Raw genomic sequence first — 19099 nt, forward strand, 5'->3', positions numbered from 1 at the left:
AAACCAATCTTGGCTCTTTTTCTGAGGTTTTCCCAAGAGCAATAAATAGCCAACCAAGTATTGTGTAAGAAAGATTAGTTAATATTATATTCATAGACACTGTTCCTACATGTCTTTTTGTCACTAAACTTTGAGAAGACACACAGCATGTAGTTCAGAACTTGTAAGAAGTTTTCTCCCAGTATATGTTTAAAATATGATAAGAAGGAAACAACAGAAAATCCAGGATGGAATAGCTACAACATGAGAAGGATAAGTAGCTGCTCACCACATGCACTAATTTGGGCATTAGTGCCTGGAGTTGGTAGTGGCCATGTGTGTGTGTGTGTGTGTGTGTGTGCGTTTTCTTTTGCCTACTTCTGATGAGGGACTTTGTCCAATAGCTAACAAAATGTAGCAGCCTTTTCTTCCTTGTACCTTTCTGCCACTCAACATCACCTCTATGTGGCTAGTAGCAATCTATCCTTTTTATATTTGTGCTGTGTGATGATAAGCAGATGAGAATTTTAATTTCATGTGAAATCAATACCATCATCTATAGACCTGGCCCAGGAAATGGGGGGATATTAACTACTGCTTCCTAGTACATTTATTCCTTGATACAATTTTTCATAAATAACATGTCTCTTTTTCAAACTATGGGAACTCCAGGCTGGAATATCAACAATATTAGGAAAACGATAGCTTGCTATTCACCATAAAGATGACCCATTGAGTTGCAGATAGGCACTACAGAAAGACAGTAACACATTATAGCTTTCGGCCAAAGCCTTCTTCAGCAAAGAAAACACACACACATGTTCACATACACAAGTACACCTCATGCACACATGACCGCTACCATGAGCGACTTGTCACATGAAAAGCAATTTGGAGTGTGGCAGGGTAGCGGGAGGGATAGCAGAGTACAGGTGGGGAGAGAAGAGTACTGTCTGACAAGACTGCCAGGCACCGTGTTGGAAGGTGGGATCTGAGGGAAAAAAAGGGGGAGAGGGAAAGGACGGGAGAGTGCATTGGCAGAGGGTGACACACAGTGAGAGTGTGAGGACTTGAAATGGGAAGAGATGACAGGGTGATAGGGCAGAGGGGGCAGAAACTGTTGGGTGGAAGGTGTGGGATCATTAGGTTACCATAGGTTGAGGTTGGAATAATTTTGGGAGCAGAGAATGTGTAAGGATAACTCCAGTCTGTGCAGTTCATAAAATTGGTGGTGGAGGGGAAGGTCCAGGTGGCCAGGGTTGTGAAGCATCAATTGAAATTGAGCATGTTATGTTCACTTGCATGTTGTGAGACAGGGTAGTCTATTCTGCTCTTGTCCACAGTTTAGCAGTGGCCTTTCATCTTGGCGCAGAGCTGGTTAGTAGTCAAACCAGTATAAAAAGCTGTCAGTGGTTGCAGCAGAACTAGTATATGATGTGGCTGCTTTCACAGGTGTCCTGTCCTGCAATGGGGTAGGATAAGACTGTGACAGAAATGGATCTGGAAGTGCTGGGTGGATGGATTAGGTAGGTCTTGTATCTGGATCTTCCATCTTCCATAGAGATATGATTCCTGAGGCAAGTGGTTAAGATTGGGAGTGGCATATGAGTGGACTAAAATGTTGTGGAGGTTGGGTGTGTGATGGAACACATCTTAAGGAGGAGTGGAAAGAATCTTGCGTAGACTGTCCCTCATTTCAGGGCATGACGATAGATAATCAAAGCCATGTGGTTCAGCTGTTCTGGTCCAGGTTGGTATTAGGCAACTCTTTTGTACCTGGCTCTTGGGAGTGGTGGGAGGATTGGGGGTTTGAGGGGAAATGGCATGGGAAATCTGTTTACAAACTAGATCTGGAGGAAAGTGGCTGTCTGTGAAGGCCTTGGTGAAACTTACAGCGTACTGGGAAAGGAAGTTCTTGTCACTGTAGGTATGCCATCGCTGGGTGACCAGGCTGTGTGGGAGGGATCTTTTGGTGCAGAAGGGATAGCAGCTGTCTAAATGCAGGCACTGTTGGTGGTTGGTGGGTTTAATGTGGACAGAGGTGTGGATGGAGCTCACAGCGAGGAAGGCGTCAATGTCCAGGAAGGTGGCACACTAGTTTGATGAGGACCAGACGAAGCAGATGGAAGAGAAGGTGTTGAGGTTGTGAATGAATGAGGATACGTTTTCTTGGCCCTGAGTCCAGGTCACGAAGATATCATCAATGATCCTGAACCAGATGAGGCGTTTGGTGTTTTTGGAGACCAGAAAGATTTGCTCTCTATATGGTAGTCATGTGTGAATTATGTGTGCCTTCATGTGTGAATGTGTGCCGTGGGTATGTTGCCTTTGCTGAAGAAAGCTTTGGCTAAAAGGTGTAATTTGTAACAGTCTTTTTGTTGCACCTGTCCACAACTCAACAGGTTGTCTTTATGGTGAACACTCATTTATCCTTTTTCTGATATTGTTGATATCTCTTTTTCAAACCAACAGATCAGGTCATAAGATAAATAATAAAGATAAGAATGACCTTCCCAAAGATTTGAAACCATTTCAAGGTGTACATTATTAAAGAAGACACATTTCTAATAACTTGCCTGCTGCCATACCTCATAGTTTCGAAAAACAGGTGTAGCTTTTTTTTTCGCTTCTACATACATGAATAATGATTTATACGTCTCATAACAAATACTTACTAATCATTTTATTAAGGTATAGGACACTTGTCATTTATTAGTTATACAATTCACTTACATAAAATTGTAGCTAATAAGATGGATTACAACTCAAAAGTTAAGAAGATTTTCAAAAGAACTGTAATACTGTCATTGATAAATGACACCCTGCTTAAATTATCAATTTGTTCTTTACAAACTCATCAACTGAATGGTAACATTTCCATATCAGAGTTTCTTCTTTCAGTAGATGTAGCTTCCTATTTCAGAAAAGTTCTTGTCTTGCAGTCTGATGAAGATTTTCATTCCCTCATATTAGCGAGTCTGAGCATATGGTTTTAACTGAACAATAACAATAAGAAAAAGAAGACGAAGAAGAGGAAGCATAAAATTAGTTTTATTTCTTGTGATATGAATGATGAAAATGATTTTTCATTAATAGTTTTAATTTTCTGTATAAAAAGATGATCATTAGATATGGGCAAAAGGAGAGGGCTGTAGATTGCTCCAGGTTTTTAAATAATGGATGACATGACTCCCTTTGGTGTGCAGCACATGTTTCTTATGACTTTCTTTCTAGGTCTTCAATATCTATTAGATATTACTAGAGCCACTTCATAAAACAATGCCATACCTTATTACTGATTTGAAATAACTGTAGTGTGCAATTTTGCATTTGCCCACATTAGTGGGACAGAATTGTGTTTTCTTTGCAAATCCAAAATTTGTAAGTGCTCAGTGTGCATATTCCAGTTCAAATTCTTATCACTATTTAGTCCTACAAGTAAAACAATTGCCACTTCCTCAGTTTGCTACTTCATTTTAATTTGCTAACATTTTGACTGCTTGGGCCTGAGTTGTACCACGGATGTTCTTTCAGAAGCTCAGAGTCAACACATTTGGTTATTGAGTGTATTAATAATCTACATTTTTCTGCATTACAGTTACCAATTAATGTGGATGTATCATCTACAAATAGAACTGATGGACAGCTGACACTGATGGACAAATCATACATTCTCCACACTGAAGGATAATTTGCTGCATATGTTGAGGTAATTATTACTTGTCTTTGGTTATACAGGTATGACATAGGTTGCTATAGCACCCTGCCCCCCCCCCACCCCCCTACCCAGTATCTCTTGTATCTCATTTGTGAATTAGCAAGGTGTGGTCTAATGAGTTGAGGCTCTCTGCAGGGTCACAAAATTCCTGTCAGTTTATTGTTCTTATCTAGTGATATTCTAACTTTGTCAACAAAGATAGTTATTGCATTTTTCCTTGCTGGAAACCAAACTGGTTGCTCAAAACAATATCACATCTTACAACAACTTTTTAGGAGAAAGGACAAAGAGAGATATGGCAATAATATCCCATATGTTCCTCGCATTTTTTCAGAGTTGTTTTATTTCTGAATTCTTTAATACATCTGGGAAACAAGTGTGTTCCAAAAACTGATTTACTGATGAAGTAAGTGTATGACTTACTATTCTGTCACCAATTTAATTAACCTTCTGGGTATCCCTTCCGAACATGTAGGATTTTTGTTTTGCAATGACAATATATTTTCTATGTCCATCATCAAAACATTTCTGAATTTTGATCAAACCTAAACAGGTATACTTTTTCTGGATATCTGCTACACTGACACTGATTTCACAACATTTATGAAGGCACTCTAGCATCTGTGCAGGATTTATATAGTGTCTTTTCAAACTTAATTTTAGATATTTTGTAGTTACACACAACCAGTTCAGACCTATTGAATGTCAACAATGGCACTGATTTATTTTTATGTCTTAAGATTAACATACTGTTTCACATACATTTTGCTGCCTTCATAACATTCATAAATATAATTTTATGATGTTTACCATACTCAATAAAAACAATATCTCTGTTATATGGATCAAATGGCTCTGAGCACTATGGGACTCAACTGCTGAGGTCATTAGTCCCCTAGAACTTAGAACTAGTTAAACCTAACTAACCTAAAGACATCACAAACATCCATGCCCGAAGCAGGATTCGAACCTGCAACCGTAGCGGTCTTGCGGTTTTAGACTGCAGCGCCTTTAACCGCATGGCCACTTCGGCCGGCTATCTCTGTTATATTTTAGTTCTTTGTGTAGCTGTCTTTTCCTAACCATATAGATTTTTATGCCTTTTAGAGATCCATTTTAATTTTCTTGATACTTCACTACAGCAGATTTTATGTGAGCAGATGTAACACGGGTATTGGAATTTCATTTCCCAGAGTTAAACACTTGTCAGCCTTTGTGCCGCTCTGTAATTTTATATTTTTTATCAAGAAAAATTTTCATTGCTTCAGCTTCTATCTTTATCAGAGATAAAGTTAAGACTCTTATGTCTCCAGAAAAATGTAATTCCATCAGATCAAGGATATAGCTGTTTCCAGCTACTATAAATCATACCTATGATTGATTTATATGAAACCAAAAGAAAACACTCTAATATATCTAGGACACATTCTTCAAGCAATGCAGAACTTCAGCATTTTCATTCCCTTAAAAAACCATGCAGGATAGTGAGGCCCAACCCATAAGTACCTCTTAGCAAAGTACGGCGCATGAGCCATAAATCTGATCAAATATTATACAGACCTCTTTCTGAACAACAAGCAATTTAAAAATTAGCTACATTACATTAAATTTCAGGCTATGGTAGCTAAGCTTTATCTTTGAAATATCCTTTCTTTCAGGAGTGCTTCCCACAAGGTATGCAGGACAACTTCTGTGAAGTTTGGAAAGTAGGAGAAGAGATACTGGTAGAAGTAAAGCTGTAGGGGTGAGTTGTGCTTGGATAGCTCAGTTGGTACAGCACTTGACAGCGAAAGGCAAAGGTCTCAGATTCAATTCCCTGTCCAACACACAGTTATAATTAGCCAGGAAGTTTCATAACGGAATTTGAGTTTTGTTCATTTTTTCATTAAAATGCCATGTCTCACTGATATTAGTAATACTACACATTGACCATGTTTTATTGTTTCAGACACATCAGGAGCTTTATTTTGAAAACTCTGTATTTATTGTACTAAAACCATTACTAACGATTTTCAATCATCTGTTGATTATTTTCACTATTCGTTGAATTGTTCAATTAATCTGTTCTAAATACAAAAACTCATCGACTTCTTCTCTAACTTAATGAGTAACATGTAATATTTTATATTTGATGAGTTGATAGTAGTTTTATTTCTTTCTAGTTTATTATGAGGCTTACTTTCAAACTTTTTCTATCAACTTCTTCCACTGATTAATGAGATTGATCTGTACTAGAGGTAAATAGATGAATATTATGAGCTAAACAAAGGTAGTTTGGGTATGTTTGAATGAAATGTCTTACTTTTTTCAGTTTAGGGGTCTGAATACTTCCTCGCGACAGCTGAGAATAGTTTTCTTAAAATGGAATTTCCTTGCTTAGCCCATCTTTTAATTTTGAGTTTCCCACTACCCTCATTAAGTCTAATGGTAACAGTAGTATTAACATACACACTATCCATTATGCTAACAGAGGGTGATAACAGCTTTGTTTATCAAGGAGTTTAATTTTGCTTTAAATGATAGAGGTTTGAAATTCTTTGTTTTATATCAGCTGGAAGCTGACTGACCACTGTATCAAAATTTAAGAGTTCTTTGTGAACTCTAGGGTGGTAAAGTTCATACAGATATTATTTTTATGTCTTGTATTGTGGTTCTGATACAATCCAACCATAATTAATTCTTTATTACTAATTCAACTGTCAATAAGTCTGGTAAGTGAGTGTAGGAATTCTTAGATCTATCAAGAGACCTCTGTAAAATGTAAAGTTCTCTGCATACATAGTATTCTTTCTCCTTGCTTTGACTGAAGGAATATTTTCTTTATTTTAACTGCATTGTTTACAGCTCACCTTTGCTGAATGAATATGTTCAGCATTTGCCCAGAATATAATTCTGTAAGACAACATAGAGCGAATGTTTTCAAAATAACCCAGGATTCAAGTCTTCGAGAAAACATAATGAATGCTATGTTTAAGTGCAAACAAGCCACATTCAGTGTACTTATCAGTTTATGTATGCAAAGCCTTCATTGTATCTTGTTATCTGGCTGGATCCAAAGGAGTTGTACAAACACTGTTTAATTTAGTGTATTACCAGTAACGTAAATTTTCCCAGCTGGCATCTTGTTTTTATTTATTTAATATTGCATGATATGAGCCTTTGTGAATATAATACTTAAATTGTTTGCTGTAAACCAGTAGTACAAATGGTTAGCCATCATGTGGCCTATGTTCAGAATGATTTACTCTATAGCCTTTTCTGCTATCAGCAGAAAAAATACAGTTTCTTTTATGTAGATTAAGAGCAGTCTCTCCCTCCCTATCTCCCCCCCCCCCCTTCCCCCCCCTCTCCTGCGTATTATCAAAAAACTTCAAACAAAATATAAATGTAAGGTAATAAAGTTGATTAAAATAGCTTTCCTTCTCTCTTTCATCTTTGCCTATCCTTATCCTCCCTACATGGAGGTATCTCACATCTTGGTGTCTAAGTGACCTATTCTCACTATAAATAATATGCCCCAACCTATACCTCTCCTCTTCTCCCTGAGTAAGGAAGTAATAATTCTGAAAGCTAGGATTTGTCATCAATTTTATGTGTCCTGTAGGACTAACTACATATTTCGTCTCCTGAAAGTAATTACTGACTAGCAGACCTATCTCACACAAAGTGAATATATCTTTAAAATTTTAGTACAGCTATTCAACATCTTACAGTTTTTGTATTACTTCCTAATTTCCACGTTTTGCTAACTATTTAAAAGATTAAAATGCCATAGGGAAACACTGCACAACAAGCATTTACATGGCTTACAGCTCTACGCTGTAAAAAGCAAAGATAACAACTAAATATATTCATATTATGCATGCAGGTTTCATTCCACAACAAGAATACAACACCACAGTTGTAGGAGGAGGGCCTTGGAAACTCGTAAGAGTTAAACATTATTTGGATCACAGCAACAAAGAAATGAGTCAACAGAATTTCAGATTCTCTCTGCATCTACCATCACCACAAAGTGATTGTACCTTGAACAGGTTTTATTTTAGCCCATACAACAGACAAGCAAGGTGAATGAAGACACTGAAATACCACAGTTCAGTGATGTGGAATACATACCACACACCCCCCTCCTCCAACTGCCTCTAGCCGGAAAACCTTTAAGTCTGTCAGACTGAAGATGATCTGGAGAGAGACAATACCGACTTCAGTCACCAACATATAGCAAACTACCTTGTCTGAGGGATTGTATGTCTGTGCCCCATAATTACTACAATTTCTAAACTAGTAAGCTAAACTCTACAATAATGAATATGAGCACAAGGCTGATTATATCTTGAGACCAATGTAACATAACTAGCACTGAAATGCTTAAAGCAGATAGTAGGTTATACATTACACAATGCTTGCAGATAAAATGAAGCCATATTCCTGCAGAACATTTTGTGACATCAAAAATTACTTGTTTCTGTTACGCCTAATGAATATTAAAGCATTTTTGTTATCTTGAGTGGAAAAAATCTTAATTAAGTAGGTAAAAAAGGTGCTATAAATATATAAAAATAAATGAATGCTTTCTACATTTTGTCACTGACCTGTAGAATTACCGGTGCTTAATGGAGCACCTTTGTCTTCAGCTTTGTCCTCAGGGTGAAACACAACAGTCCATCTGTCCAATCTGATTTCTTCAGCATCAATTACGTCTCTAAGAAGGTTCAAAGGATCTTCACCACCAGTATATCCTGGGCCCCACCGCAACACACGAGCCAAATCATTTCCTAGAATCACAGAACATATTCACAAACAGTTCTTAAGCATATCTCCAATTACATGATTTCATATCATTCAGATTAACTGCTTAGTAGTAAAGTAATATACTCTCACTGACATTGTGAGAAGTAATTTCCATTCTTTTTCCAATTCACCTTTAGTCAAACATTTTTAAATTATTTTATTTAATTTTTTCACCACTGTCAACATTGTCATAATGAATAACTTACTTAATTTTAATGAAATACATGATATACTTACAAACTAAGAACATAAATAACTTAGTTTAGAAAAATCAGATTACATAAACAAATCCAGTTAAAATTTAATAAGAAATGTACGAAAGTAACAGCAAGTCTTGAATCAATACAGTGTGTGTGATCTCTCTGCAAATCTCTCTACTATGCTGTAATTTTCTTGGGGAGTTATAATCTAAGATGTTATTTAAGGCATGCTAAAGGCTGGAAACAATATAGTGTGTTTGAAATACATCCATTATACAACTGACAGACAGTTATATAAGGTATATTATTACACTACATTGTCTTGAAGAAAATTTCCTGCATTTTGAACTTTACATCATATTCCAATACAGTCTTAGCATATGTTAAATAAACTGAACTTACATTCAGCACATTTTTAACCCAAATACTAACTGTATTGTCCTGTCCAAACTAAGTTTATCAGCTTTGTGACACAGTATTTGTGAAGCCACATATCAAGTAGCTCATGTCAATTAATATTTTATTGGAAGCTACTGATGATGCTGTAAGTTCAGTGAAGCATTTCTGGGAAAAAAGAAAAAAGAGAGAAAAAAAAAGTGTTTGCTCATGGCGGATCCCCTCCAAAAACAAATTTAATTGTAGTGTTTTATGTACTTTAATGAACAATACTGAAAGATGCTGAAACAGGCTTGAGAGTTCATTTTGGATACATGCTACCTACTGACTATTGTAGAAGAAGCATTTCACATGGTAGGGTCTCAGTCTACATTAAAACTAATCTTGATTTATATTACTTAGTCACAGAACTTAGCAGTGTGTGCCTCAAAAGCACATTTGAAGTAGCTGGTATGTTAATGCACACAGAATAAATGTAATTGTCTCAGTTTATTGAATTCCAAGCTCTGATGAGATTGTATTCATAGAAAAAATTAATACTGTAACACCGTAATTGTCCAAATGTAATTAACATAAAATTACAGTTGTATTACGAAAATGATATTTGCTGCTCACTGTATAGCTGAGATGCTGAGTTGCAGATGGGCACAATATAAAGAGTCAGAAAGTGAGCATTCAGCCAACAAGGCCTTCGTTGGAAATATACAAAAAACACACACAAATGTGCGTGCACAAACACAACTCACCCACACATGATCACAATCTCTAGCTGCTGAGGCTGTTGTGGTCTCAGCAGCCAGAGACTGTGGTCATGTGAGTGTGAGTTGTGTTTGTGTGAATGTGTTTGTATGTTGACTGTTTCCAACAAAGGCCTTGTTGCACGAAAGCTCACTTTCCGACTCTTTTTTTTAGGCCTATCTGCGACTTAGCATCTCCACTACAGGGTGACATAACAAAATGGACAGATAAAAAAATTTACTCACTAAGTGGCAGCAGAGGAACAAGCACACAAAAGGATTTAACTTTCACAAGCTTTGGGAGTCTATGGCTCCTTCTTCTGGTGGAAGAGTTGAAAGGGAAGGAAGAAGGGTGAAGAAAAAGAATGGAGAGGTTTAGGGAAGACACTATATGGTGCATAGCAACTATCCTTTTCATAATATTGTTACTTTCCATCCTGGATTTTCCACAGTTTAAATTACAATTGTACTTGATACTGACATAGATATAACAGCAAGGAGAAAAAAATATGATTTACATGGTAACACACTGAAGTCATTGTACCATTACTGTCTCAATGAAAAGCCAACCAACCTGAATGCATGTATTTATAATTAATTAGTAATGTACAAGGACATCTCTTGAATGTAGTGTTGTAGAATTAGGAATATCCGCTCATGCAAGAGCTACGGTTTCAAACATAAAATTCAGCTATCATTACTACAGAAAGAGAAGTGATGTACAGAATTCTATGGGAATCCAATGCAAACAATATGATAAAGCAGTTAAAGGAAATAGCTTGGTTTCATAAGCACATCAGCAAAAGATTTTCATTGCCCCTTTCTTTTGAAATTCATAGCACATAAAACAAAAACTGGCTCTGAGGCATACATATACACACACGTCAAAAAAAGTTTTGCATCACCTTGGTTCCGAGAGTTCTGGAACCTGTACAGAAAATTGGAATAGAGATCAACATAAACATCATTTCCACCCTTTTTATTACTCATGAAAACCACACATTGCATGTTGTACCACCACATAGCAACACCTTCAGAGGTGATGGTCTAGATTGCTGTACACACCGGTACCTCAAATACCCAGTAAGTCCTCTTGCATTGATGCATGCCTGTATTTGTTGTGGCATACAATCCACAAATTCATCAAAGTACTGTTGGTCCAGATTGTCCCACTCCTCAATGGTGATTCAGCATAGATACCTTAGAGTGGTTGGTGGGTCACGTTGACCATAAACAGCCCTTTTCAATCTATCCCAGGCATGTTTGATAGGGTTCATGTCTGGAGAACATGCTGGCCTCTCTAGTCGAGTGATGTCATTATCCTGAAGGAAGACATTCACAAGATGGGCATGATGGGGGTGTGAATTGTCATCCATGAAGACGAATGCCTCGCCAATATGCTGCTGATGTGGTTGCACTATTGGTCGGGAGATGGCATTCACATATCGTACAGCCATTATGGTGCCTTCCATGACCACAAGCAGTGTACATTGGCCACACATAATGCAACCAAAACAGCATGGATCCTTCACCCTGCTGCACTCACTGGACAGTGTGTCTAAGGCGTTCAGCCTGACGGGTTGCCTCCAACACGCCTCCGATGATTGTCCGGTTGAAGGCATATGCAACACTCATTGGTGAAGAGAACATGATGCCAATCCTTAGCAGTCCATTTGGCATGTTGTTGGGCCCATCTGTACCATGCTGCACGGTGTCATGGTTGTGCAGATGGACTCACCATGGATGTCCGGAGTGAAGTTGCGCATCATACAGCCTATTGCGCACCATTTGAGTCATAACGTGACATTCTGTGGCTGCACGAAATGCATTATTCAACATGGTGGCATTGCTGTCAGAGTTCCTCCGAGCCACAATCAGTAGGTAATGGTCATCCACTACAGTAGTAGCCCTTGGGTGGTCTGAGTGAGGCATGTCATCGACAGTTCCTGTCTCTCTGTATCTCCTCCATGTTCGAACAACATCGCTTTGGTTCACTCCAAGATGCCTGGACACTTCCCTTGTTGAGATCCCTTCCTAGCACACAGTAACAATGTGGACTTGATCGAACTCCGGTACTGACCGTCTAGGCTTGGTTGAACTACAGACAACACAAGCTGTGCACCTCCTTCCAGGTGCAATGACTGGAACTGATCAGCTACTGGACCCCTCTGTCTAATAGGTGCTGCTCATGCGTGGTTGTTTACATCATTGGGCGGGTTTAGTGACATCTCTGAACCGTCAAAGGGAATGTGTCTGTGATACAATATCCACAGTCAACGTCTATCTTCAGGATTTCTGGGAACTGGGGTGATGCAAAATTTTTTTTATGTGTGTATATTTGTTTGCAATGTTTACAGATCACCAGATAAAAGAAAATCATTTTGTGCCCTCCCCCCTACAGTACTCTTCTGCAATTTCAATAGATAGTGGAACATCCCATTTCTCAGATGCAGGCTTTAATCCCTTGTGGCATACCATTCATGAAATCATCAAGCCAACCATGGTCCAAATTGTCCAGTTTTTCAATGTTGATTCAGCATGAGTTGCAGAGAGTACTTGGTCACTGTCATCATCCACAAACAGCACATTTTAATCAACCCCATACCACCTTTGATTGGGTGCATGTCTGGGGAACCGGTTGGCCTCTTCACTCTGTGATCCAGCATGTTGAAGGAACATGTTCATGAGAACAGCACAATGAGCATGTGAGTTATCATCCATCAAGATGAAATTGTCATCAAAATGTTGCTGATATGGGCTCATTGTTGGCTGCATAATCTCGTCCCTGTATAAAAGAGCAGTGAGAGTGCCCTCAACAACCATGAGAGGTGTGCTGTGGCCCCATGTAATGCCAACCCAGAACATAACTCCACCATGACCTTATTTCACTTGTGGGACACAGTGTTGGAGGCATTCACTATAACTAGGATGTCTGTAAACACCTCCTCTGTGATTATCAGAGTACAAACAGATCCAAGTTTCATCTGTAAACAACATCCGATGCCAATCCTGGGAAGTCATTTCTGCATTTTTTGCCTATCTGTGATGGAGACCATCATGCTGTGGTGTATGAAGTGCTGCTCGCACTGGTCATCAGGAATGGACATTTGAATCATGTAATCATTTTGTGACAGATTGATGTTATACATGATATCCTGCAGCCTCTTCAAATGCTGAGCTCAGTTCTGGAGCACTCAACCCATTGTTCATTGTCCCTTAGGCTCAAAAGCTGTAAATATTGATCATCCTGTGCACCTGTCCAACATGGATACCCTGTATGGTGTAAGTCTCTAACACTACCTATCAATTGGACCATTTCCAGCTCAGCAGCTATTGTAGAACGCTAGTAGACATAGTAAATTCATCATTTGATGGTGGTGTATTTCAAAAACAGACTAAAAACTGCAGAAATAACACCTCTGTATAAGAAGAGTGCCAAATGTTGAACTGTTAATTATAGGCCAATTTCATTTTTGTCAGGCTGTAGCAAAATTCAGGAAAAGAATGTTCCTTAGTAGTTCTGCAGCTTTCTTAAATAAAGAAATGCTGATAAATGACCCAACACATGAGTTCTGAGATGGAAAGTCAACTTTGTCAGCAATTCCCGCCTTTATAAATGAAGCACTAACAGCAATGGATGATATATGTGTATCTGGTATGTTTCTCGATCATGACAGTCTCCTGTGTAAGTTAAGTAATTATGGAATTACAGGCCATTCTGAACCGTAGTTCCAATTGTACCCCAATTATCACATGTTCCACACCAAGGAGGATCGCCTGTTTTGTGGGTTTATGGAATGAATAATTAATCTAATCTAATCTAAAATATTACCAAAATAAAATTCAAAGACAATTAAATTCAGTTAATATCTAATTATTACAGAAAATATATAAATTATATTTTAAAAATGAATTATGGAGACCCACAAAGGTCTGATCTGGGACCAGTCCTATTTCCACCGCATGTAAATGATTTGACCAATACAATAAACAACAGAACCATAGTGCTCTTTGCACATGAGATTTATGTTCTAATTACGTCACAGACTAAGGAAATTCTTTGGGAAACTGCAACACCAGTGGTGAAGAGTTCAATGCTGAGATTCAGGACAATTTTTTTTATTGTTTCAAATGAGAGTAATACAAAATTTTTAGGCATGCATTCAGGGGGATCTAAATAAATACAATTACATATATCTATATAATGGAGGAAAACATTCCACGTGGGAAAAATATATCTAAAAATAAAGAAGATGTGACTTACCAAACGAAAGCGCTGGCAGGTTGATAGACACACAAACAAACACAAACATACACACAAAATTCTAGCTTTCGCAACCAACGGCTGCTTCATCAGGAAAGAGGGAAGGAGAGGGAAAGACGAAAGGATGTGGGTTTTAAGGGAGAGGGTAAGGAGTCATTCCAATCCCGGGAGCGGAAAGACTTACCTTTTTTGTGTGTATGTTTGTGTTTGTTTGTGTGTCTATCAACCTGCCAGTGCTTTCGTTTGGTAAGTCAAATCTTCTTTGTTTTTAGATATACAATTACATATATCATTAGAATTTGCACTCAGAACACAAGCTCATTAGTGGTGACAGTGTAGACCTCTTTTTAAAAGTTGGAAAATACTGCCTCTACCTTGTTTGTACAGTATGTATATGAAATAGTAATCTTTGCAAAAGCAGACATCTTAAAAAAAGAAAAGTATGTGTAAATCAGTTTCAATGTTTGTTGGGTGGTGATTGTGTGCTATCAGGTGGTCAGGAAATGTTGAGTGTGAGCTATTGCTTTTCAGTGCTCTGAGGTGTTCTGTGTACCTGGTTCTGAAACTCCGGTATGTTTGGCCACATATACAGATTGACAGCAGTTGTAAGTAAGTTGGTATATACCGGACTGGCTGTATTTGTCAGTGTTGGTGGTATTTCTTCCAAGTCTGTGTTGTATTGTGTTGTTGGTTCTGTATGCTATGCTGAGTCCTTGTTTCTTTAGTATATTACCCACCCTGTGTGTGACTTTGTTGTTTGTATGTCATCATGTGCCATTTGCTGCTTACTGTCTGCTGATTTGTTGTGTGTTATGTTGTGTATGTTTTGTGTGTGTTTCATGGTGATTGTTGTTTGTTTTTGTATTTTGTGGTTTATTTCGTCTACTCTCTTGGCATCATATCCATTCTCCTGTGCAATTTGTTTTATTGTGTTCAGTTCTTGTGTGTAATCATGTTTGTTCATGGGTATTTTCTTCAGTCTGTGAAGTAAATATCTGAAGCTGGCTTCTTTATGAGTAATGGGGTAACTGGATTAGTTACGAATAATGGTGCTGGTGATTGTGAGTTTTCTGTAGATTGTGAATTCATGTTTGTTGTTTCTTTTGTGTATGGTGAGATCTAAGATATTAAGTTTTTCATCTGTTTGTGTTTCAATGGTGAACTGTATTTGTGGGTGGATGGAGAATACATTGTCACGATCTTCTTTAATGCGAGGCTGTGGTTCATCAATTAAGCAAATAATGCCATCTACATATCTGCACCAATATATTATTTTGTACTGTTTTACTGTATGGTTAAATGATGATGGCGTCCTCTTGGGTAAAATATTCTGGAGGTAAAATAGTCCCCCATTCGATTCTCCAGGTGGGGACCACTCAGGAGGATGTCGTTATCAGGAGAAGGAAAACTGGCGTTCTACGGATCGGAGCATAGAATGTCAGATCCCTTAATTGGGCAGGTAGGTTAGAAAATTTAAAAAGGGGTATGGATAAGTTAAAGTTAGATATAGTGGGAATTAGTGAAGTTCGGTGGCGGGAGGAACAAGACTTTTGGTCAGGTGAATACAGGGTTATAAATACAAACTCGAATAGGGGTAATGCAGGAGTAGGTTTAATAATGAATAAAAAAATAGGAGTGCGGGTAAGCTACTACAAACAGTATAGTGAATGCATTATTGTGGCCAAGATAGACACGAAGCCCACGCCTACTACAGTAGTACAAGTTTGTATGCCAACTAGCTCTGCAGATGATGAAGAATTTGATGAAATGTATGATGAGATAAAAGAAATTATTCAGGTAGTGAAGAGAGACGAAAATTTAATAGTCATGGGTGACTGGAATTTGAGAGTAGGAAAAGGGAGAGAAGGAAACATAGTAGGTGAATATGGATTGGGGGTAAGAAATGAAAGAGGAAGCCGCCTGGTAGAATTTTGCACAGAGCACAACTTAATCATAGCTAACAATTGGTTCAAGAACCATAAAAGAAGGTTGTATACATGGAAGGAGCCTGGAGATACTGACAGATTTCAGATAGATTATATAATGGTAAGACAGAGATTTAGGAACCAGGTTTTAAATTGTAAGACATTTCCAGGAGCAGATGTGGACTCTGACCACAGTCTATTGCTTATGAACTGTAGATTAAAACTGAAGAAACTGTAAAAAGGTGGGAATTTAAGGAGATGGGACCTGGATAAACTGACTAAACCAGAGGTTGTACAGAGTTTCAGGGAGAGCGTAAGGGAACAAATGGCAGGAATGGGAGAAAGAAATACAGTAGAAGAAGAATGGGTAGCTTTGAGGGATGAAGTAGTGACGGCAGCAGAAGCTCAAGTAGGTAAAAAGGCGAGGGCTAGTAGAAATCCTTGGGTAACAGAAGAAATATTGAATTTAATTGATGAAAGGAGAAAATATAAAAATGCAGTAAATGAAGCAGGCAAAAAGGAATACAAATGTCTCAAAAATGAGATTGACAGGAAGTGCAAAATGGCTATGCAGGGATGGCTAGAGGACAAATGTAAGGATGTAGAGGCTAAATGTAAGGATGTAGAGGCTTATCTCACTAGGGGTAAGATAGATATTGCCTACAGGAAAATTAAAGAGACCTTTGGAGAAAAGAGAGCCACTTGTATGAATATCAAGAGCTCAGATGGAAACCCAGTTCTAAGCAAAGAAGGGAAAGCAGAAAGGTGGAAGGAGTATATAGAGGGTGTATACAAGGGCGATGTACTTGCGGACAATATTATTGAAATGGAGGAGGATGTAGATGAAGATGAAATGGGAGATATGATACCGTGTGAAGAGTTTGACAGAGCACTGAAAGACCTTAGTCGAAACAAGGCCCCGGGAGTAGACAACATTCCATTAGAATTACTGACGGCCTTGGGAGAGCCAGTCCTGGCAGAACTCTATTATCTGGTGAGCAAGATGCATGAGACAGGCGAACACCCTCAGACTTCAAGAAGAATATAATAATTCAAATCCCAAAGAAAGCAGGTGTTGACAGATGTGAAAATTACTGAACTATCAGTTTAATAAGTGACAGCTGCAAAATACTAACGCGAATTCTTTACAGACGAATGGAAAAACTGGTAGAAGCCGACCTCAGGGAAGATCAGTTTGGATTCCGTAGAAATGTTGGGACACGTGAGGCAATACTGACCTTATGACTCATCTTAGAAGAAAGATTAAGGAAAGGCAAACCTACGTTTCTAGCATTTGTAGACTTAGAGAAAGCTTCTGACAATGTTGACTGGAATACTCTCTTTCAAATCCTAAGGGGGCAGGGGTAAAATACAGGGAGTGAAAGGCTATTTATAATTTGTACAGAAACCAGATGGCAGTTATAAGAGTCGATGGACATGAAAGGGAAGCAGTGGTTGGGAAAGGAGTGAGACAGGGTTGTAGCCTCTCCCCAATGTTATTCAATCTTTATATTGAGCAAGCAGTAAAGGAAACAAAAGAAAAATTCGGTGTAGGTATTAAAATCCATGGAGAAGAAATAAAAACTTTGAGGTTTGCTGATGACTTTGTCATTCTGTCAGAGACAGCAAAGGACTTGGAAGAGCAGTTGAATGGAATGGACAGTGTCTTGAAAGGTGGATATACGATGAACATCAACAAAAGCAAAACGAGGATAATGGAATGTAGTCGAATTAACTCGGGTGATGCTGAGGGAATTAGATTAGGAAATGAGACACTTAAAGTAGTAAAGGAGTTTTTCTATTTGGGGAGCAAAATAACTGATGATGGTCGAAGCAGAGAGGATATAAAATATAGACTGGCAATGGCAAGGAAAGCGTTTTTGAAGAAGAGAAATTTGTTAACATCGAGTATAAATTTAAGTGTCACGAAGTCGTTTCTGAAAGTATTTGTATAGAGTGTAGCCATGTATGGAAGTGAAACATTGACAATAAATAGTTTGGACAAGAAGAGAATAGAAGCCTTCGAAATGTGGTGCTACAGAAGAATGCTGAAGATTAGATGGGTAGATCACATAACTAATGTGGAGGTATTGAATAGAATTGGGGAGAAGAGGAGTTTGTGGCACAACTTGACAAGAAGAGGGGACCGGTTGGTAGGACATGTTCTGAGGCATCAGGGGATCACAAATTTAGCATTGGAGGGCATCGTGGATGGTAAAAATCGTAGAGGGAGACCAAGAGATGAATACACTAAGCAGATTCAGAAGGACGTAGGTTGCAGTAAGTACTGGGAGCTGAAGAAGCTTGCACAGGATAGAGTAGCATGGAGAGTTGCATCAAACCAGTTTCAGGACTGAAGGCCGCAACAAGAACAACTGTTTTGGTATTAACATTTTGGAAAGATTTGTTTTTTTTATGTGATTGAGGAAAATGTCACAAAATCACAGAGTTAAGAAGTGATCTAACAAACCGATTCCAAAGTAAGTTACAGAAAACCCTGTAAACATAGAAACAATTTTCACAGAAACACAGATTTAAAAAAAAAAAATATACCAAAAGATCCCAAGGCCCCCATCCAAAAATCATTGCCTAAAGTTCACAAACCCAGAGTACCTATACATCCATTGATAAACTTTACCAAAGCACCAACATACTACTTAGCCAAACACATACACACTCTGCTACAGACAGTATACAAATACACTGAAAACAGAAGTCTTGAGAACTCAAGTAACTTAATAGAAAAAGTAAGAAATGAAAACATACCAAACACAGTAATACTGATTTCATTTGACATAATTTCCATTCACATACACATCCCAAATGAAGAAACCACGAACATCATAGAAAGAAACCTCCAACTACAGGGAAACATACTCACAACAAACATACAAGAAATATCAGCCATCCTCAGGCTCATCACAGAGCAAAACTACTTCACATTCAACAACAGATTTTACTCTCAACAAGATGGACTACCCATGGGATCCCCAATCAGTGGCCTCCTAGCTGACATTTTCCTCAAACAGATAGAAAAACAAATCTTTAACAAAGTAGTAATACCAAAACAGTATAAAATAATAATATCG

At 38.1% G+C, this 19099-nt stretch overlaps 1 protein-coding gene across 8 annotated transcripts in view; it reads right to left on the reverse strand.

Annotated features, from left to right (window-relative positions):
* Positions 1-19099, reverse strand: part of LOC124611756 (diacylglycerol kinase theta) — a 713198-nt gene that overhangs the window by 104432 nt on the left and 589667 nt on the right. For 5 of the 8 annotated variants that reach the window (XM_047140277.1, XM_047140271.1, XM_047140276.1 and 2 more), the window contains 2 exons: positions 8290-8472; positions 7814-7879 (listed from right to left, as the gene is read on the reverse strand). In XM_047140277.1, coding sequence (XP_046996233.1) covers positions 7814-7879; positions 8290-8472 — 249 coding nt within the window. The remainder of the gene's footprint in view (positions 1-7813; positions 7880-8289; positions 8473-19099) is intronic. The other 3 variants (XM_047140274.1, XM_047140278.1, XM_047140275.1) reach the window with 1 other exon arrangement.

The sequence above is a fragment of the Schistocerca americana genome, chromosome 1 (genome assembly GCF_021461395.2).
Source record: "Schistocerca americana isolate TAMUIC-IGC-003095 chromosome 1, iqSchAmer2.1, whole genome shotgun sequence".
In the NCBI taxonomy this organism is placed as follows: Eukaryota; Metazoa; Arthropoda; class Insecta; order Orthoptera; family Acrididae; genus Schistocerca; species Schistocerca americana.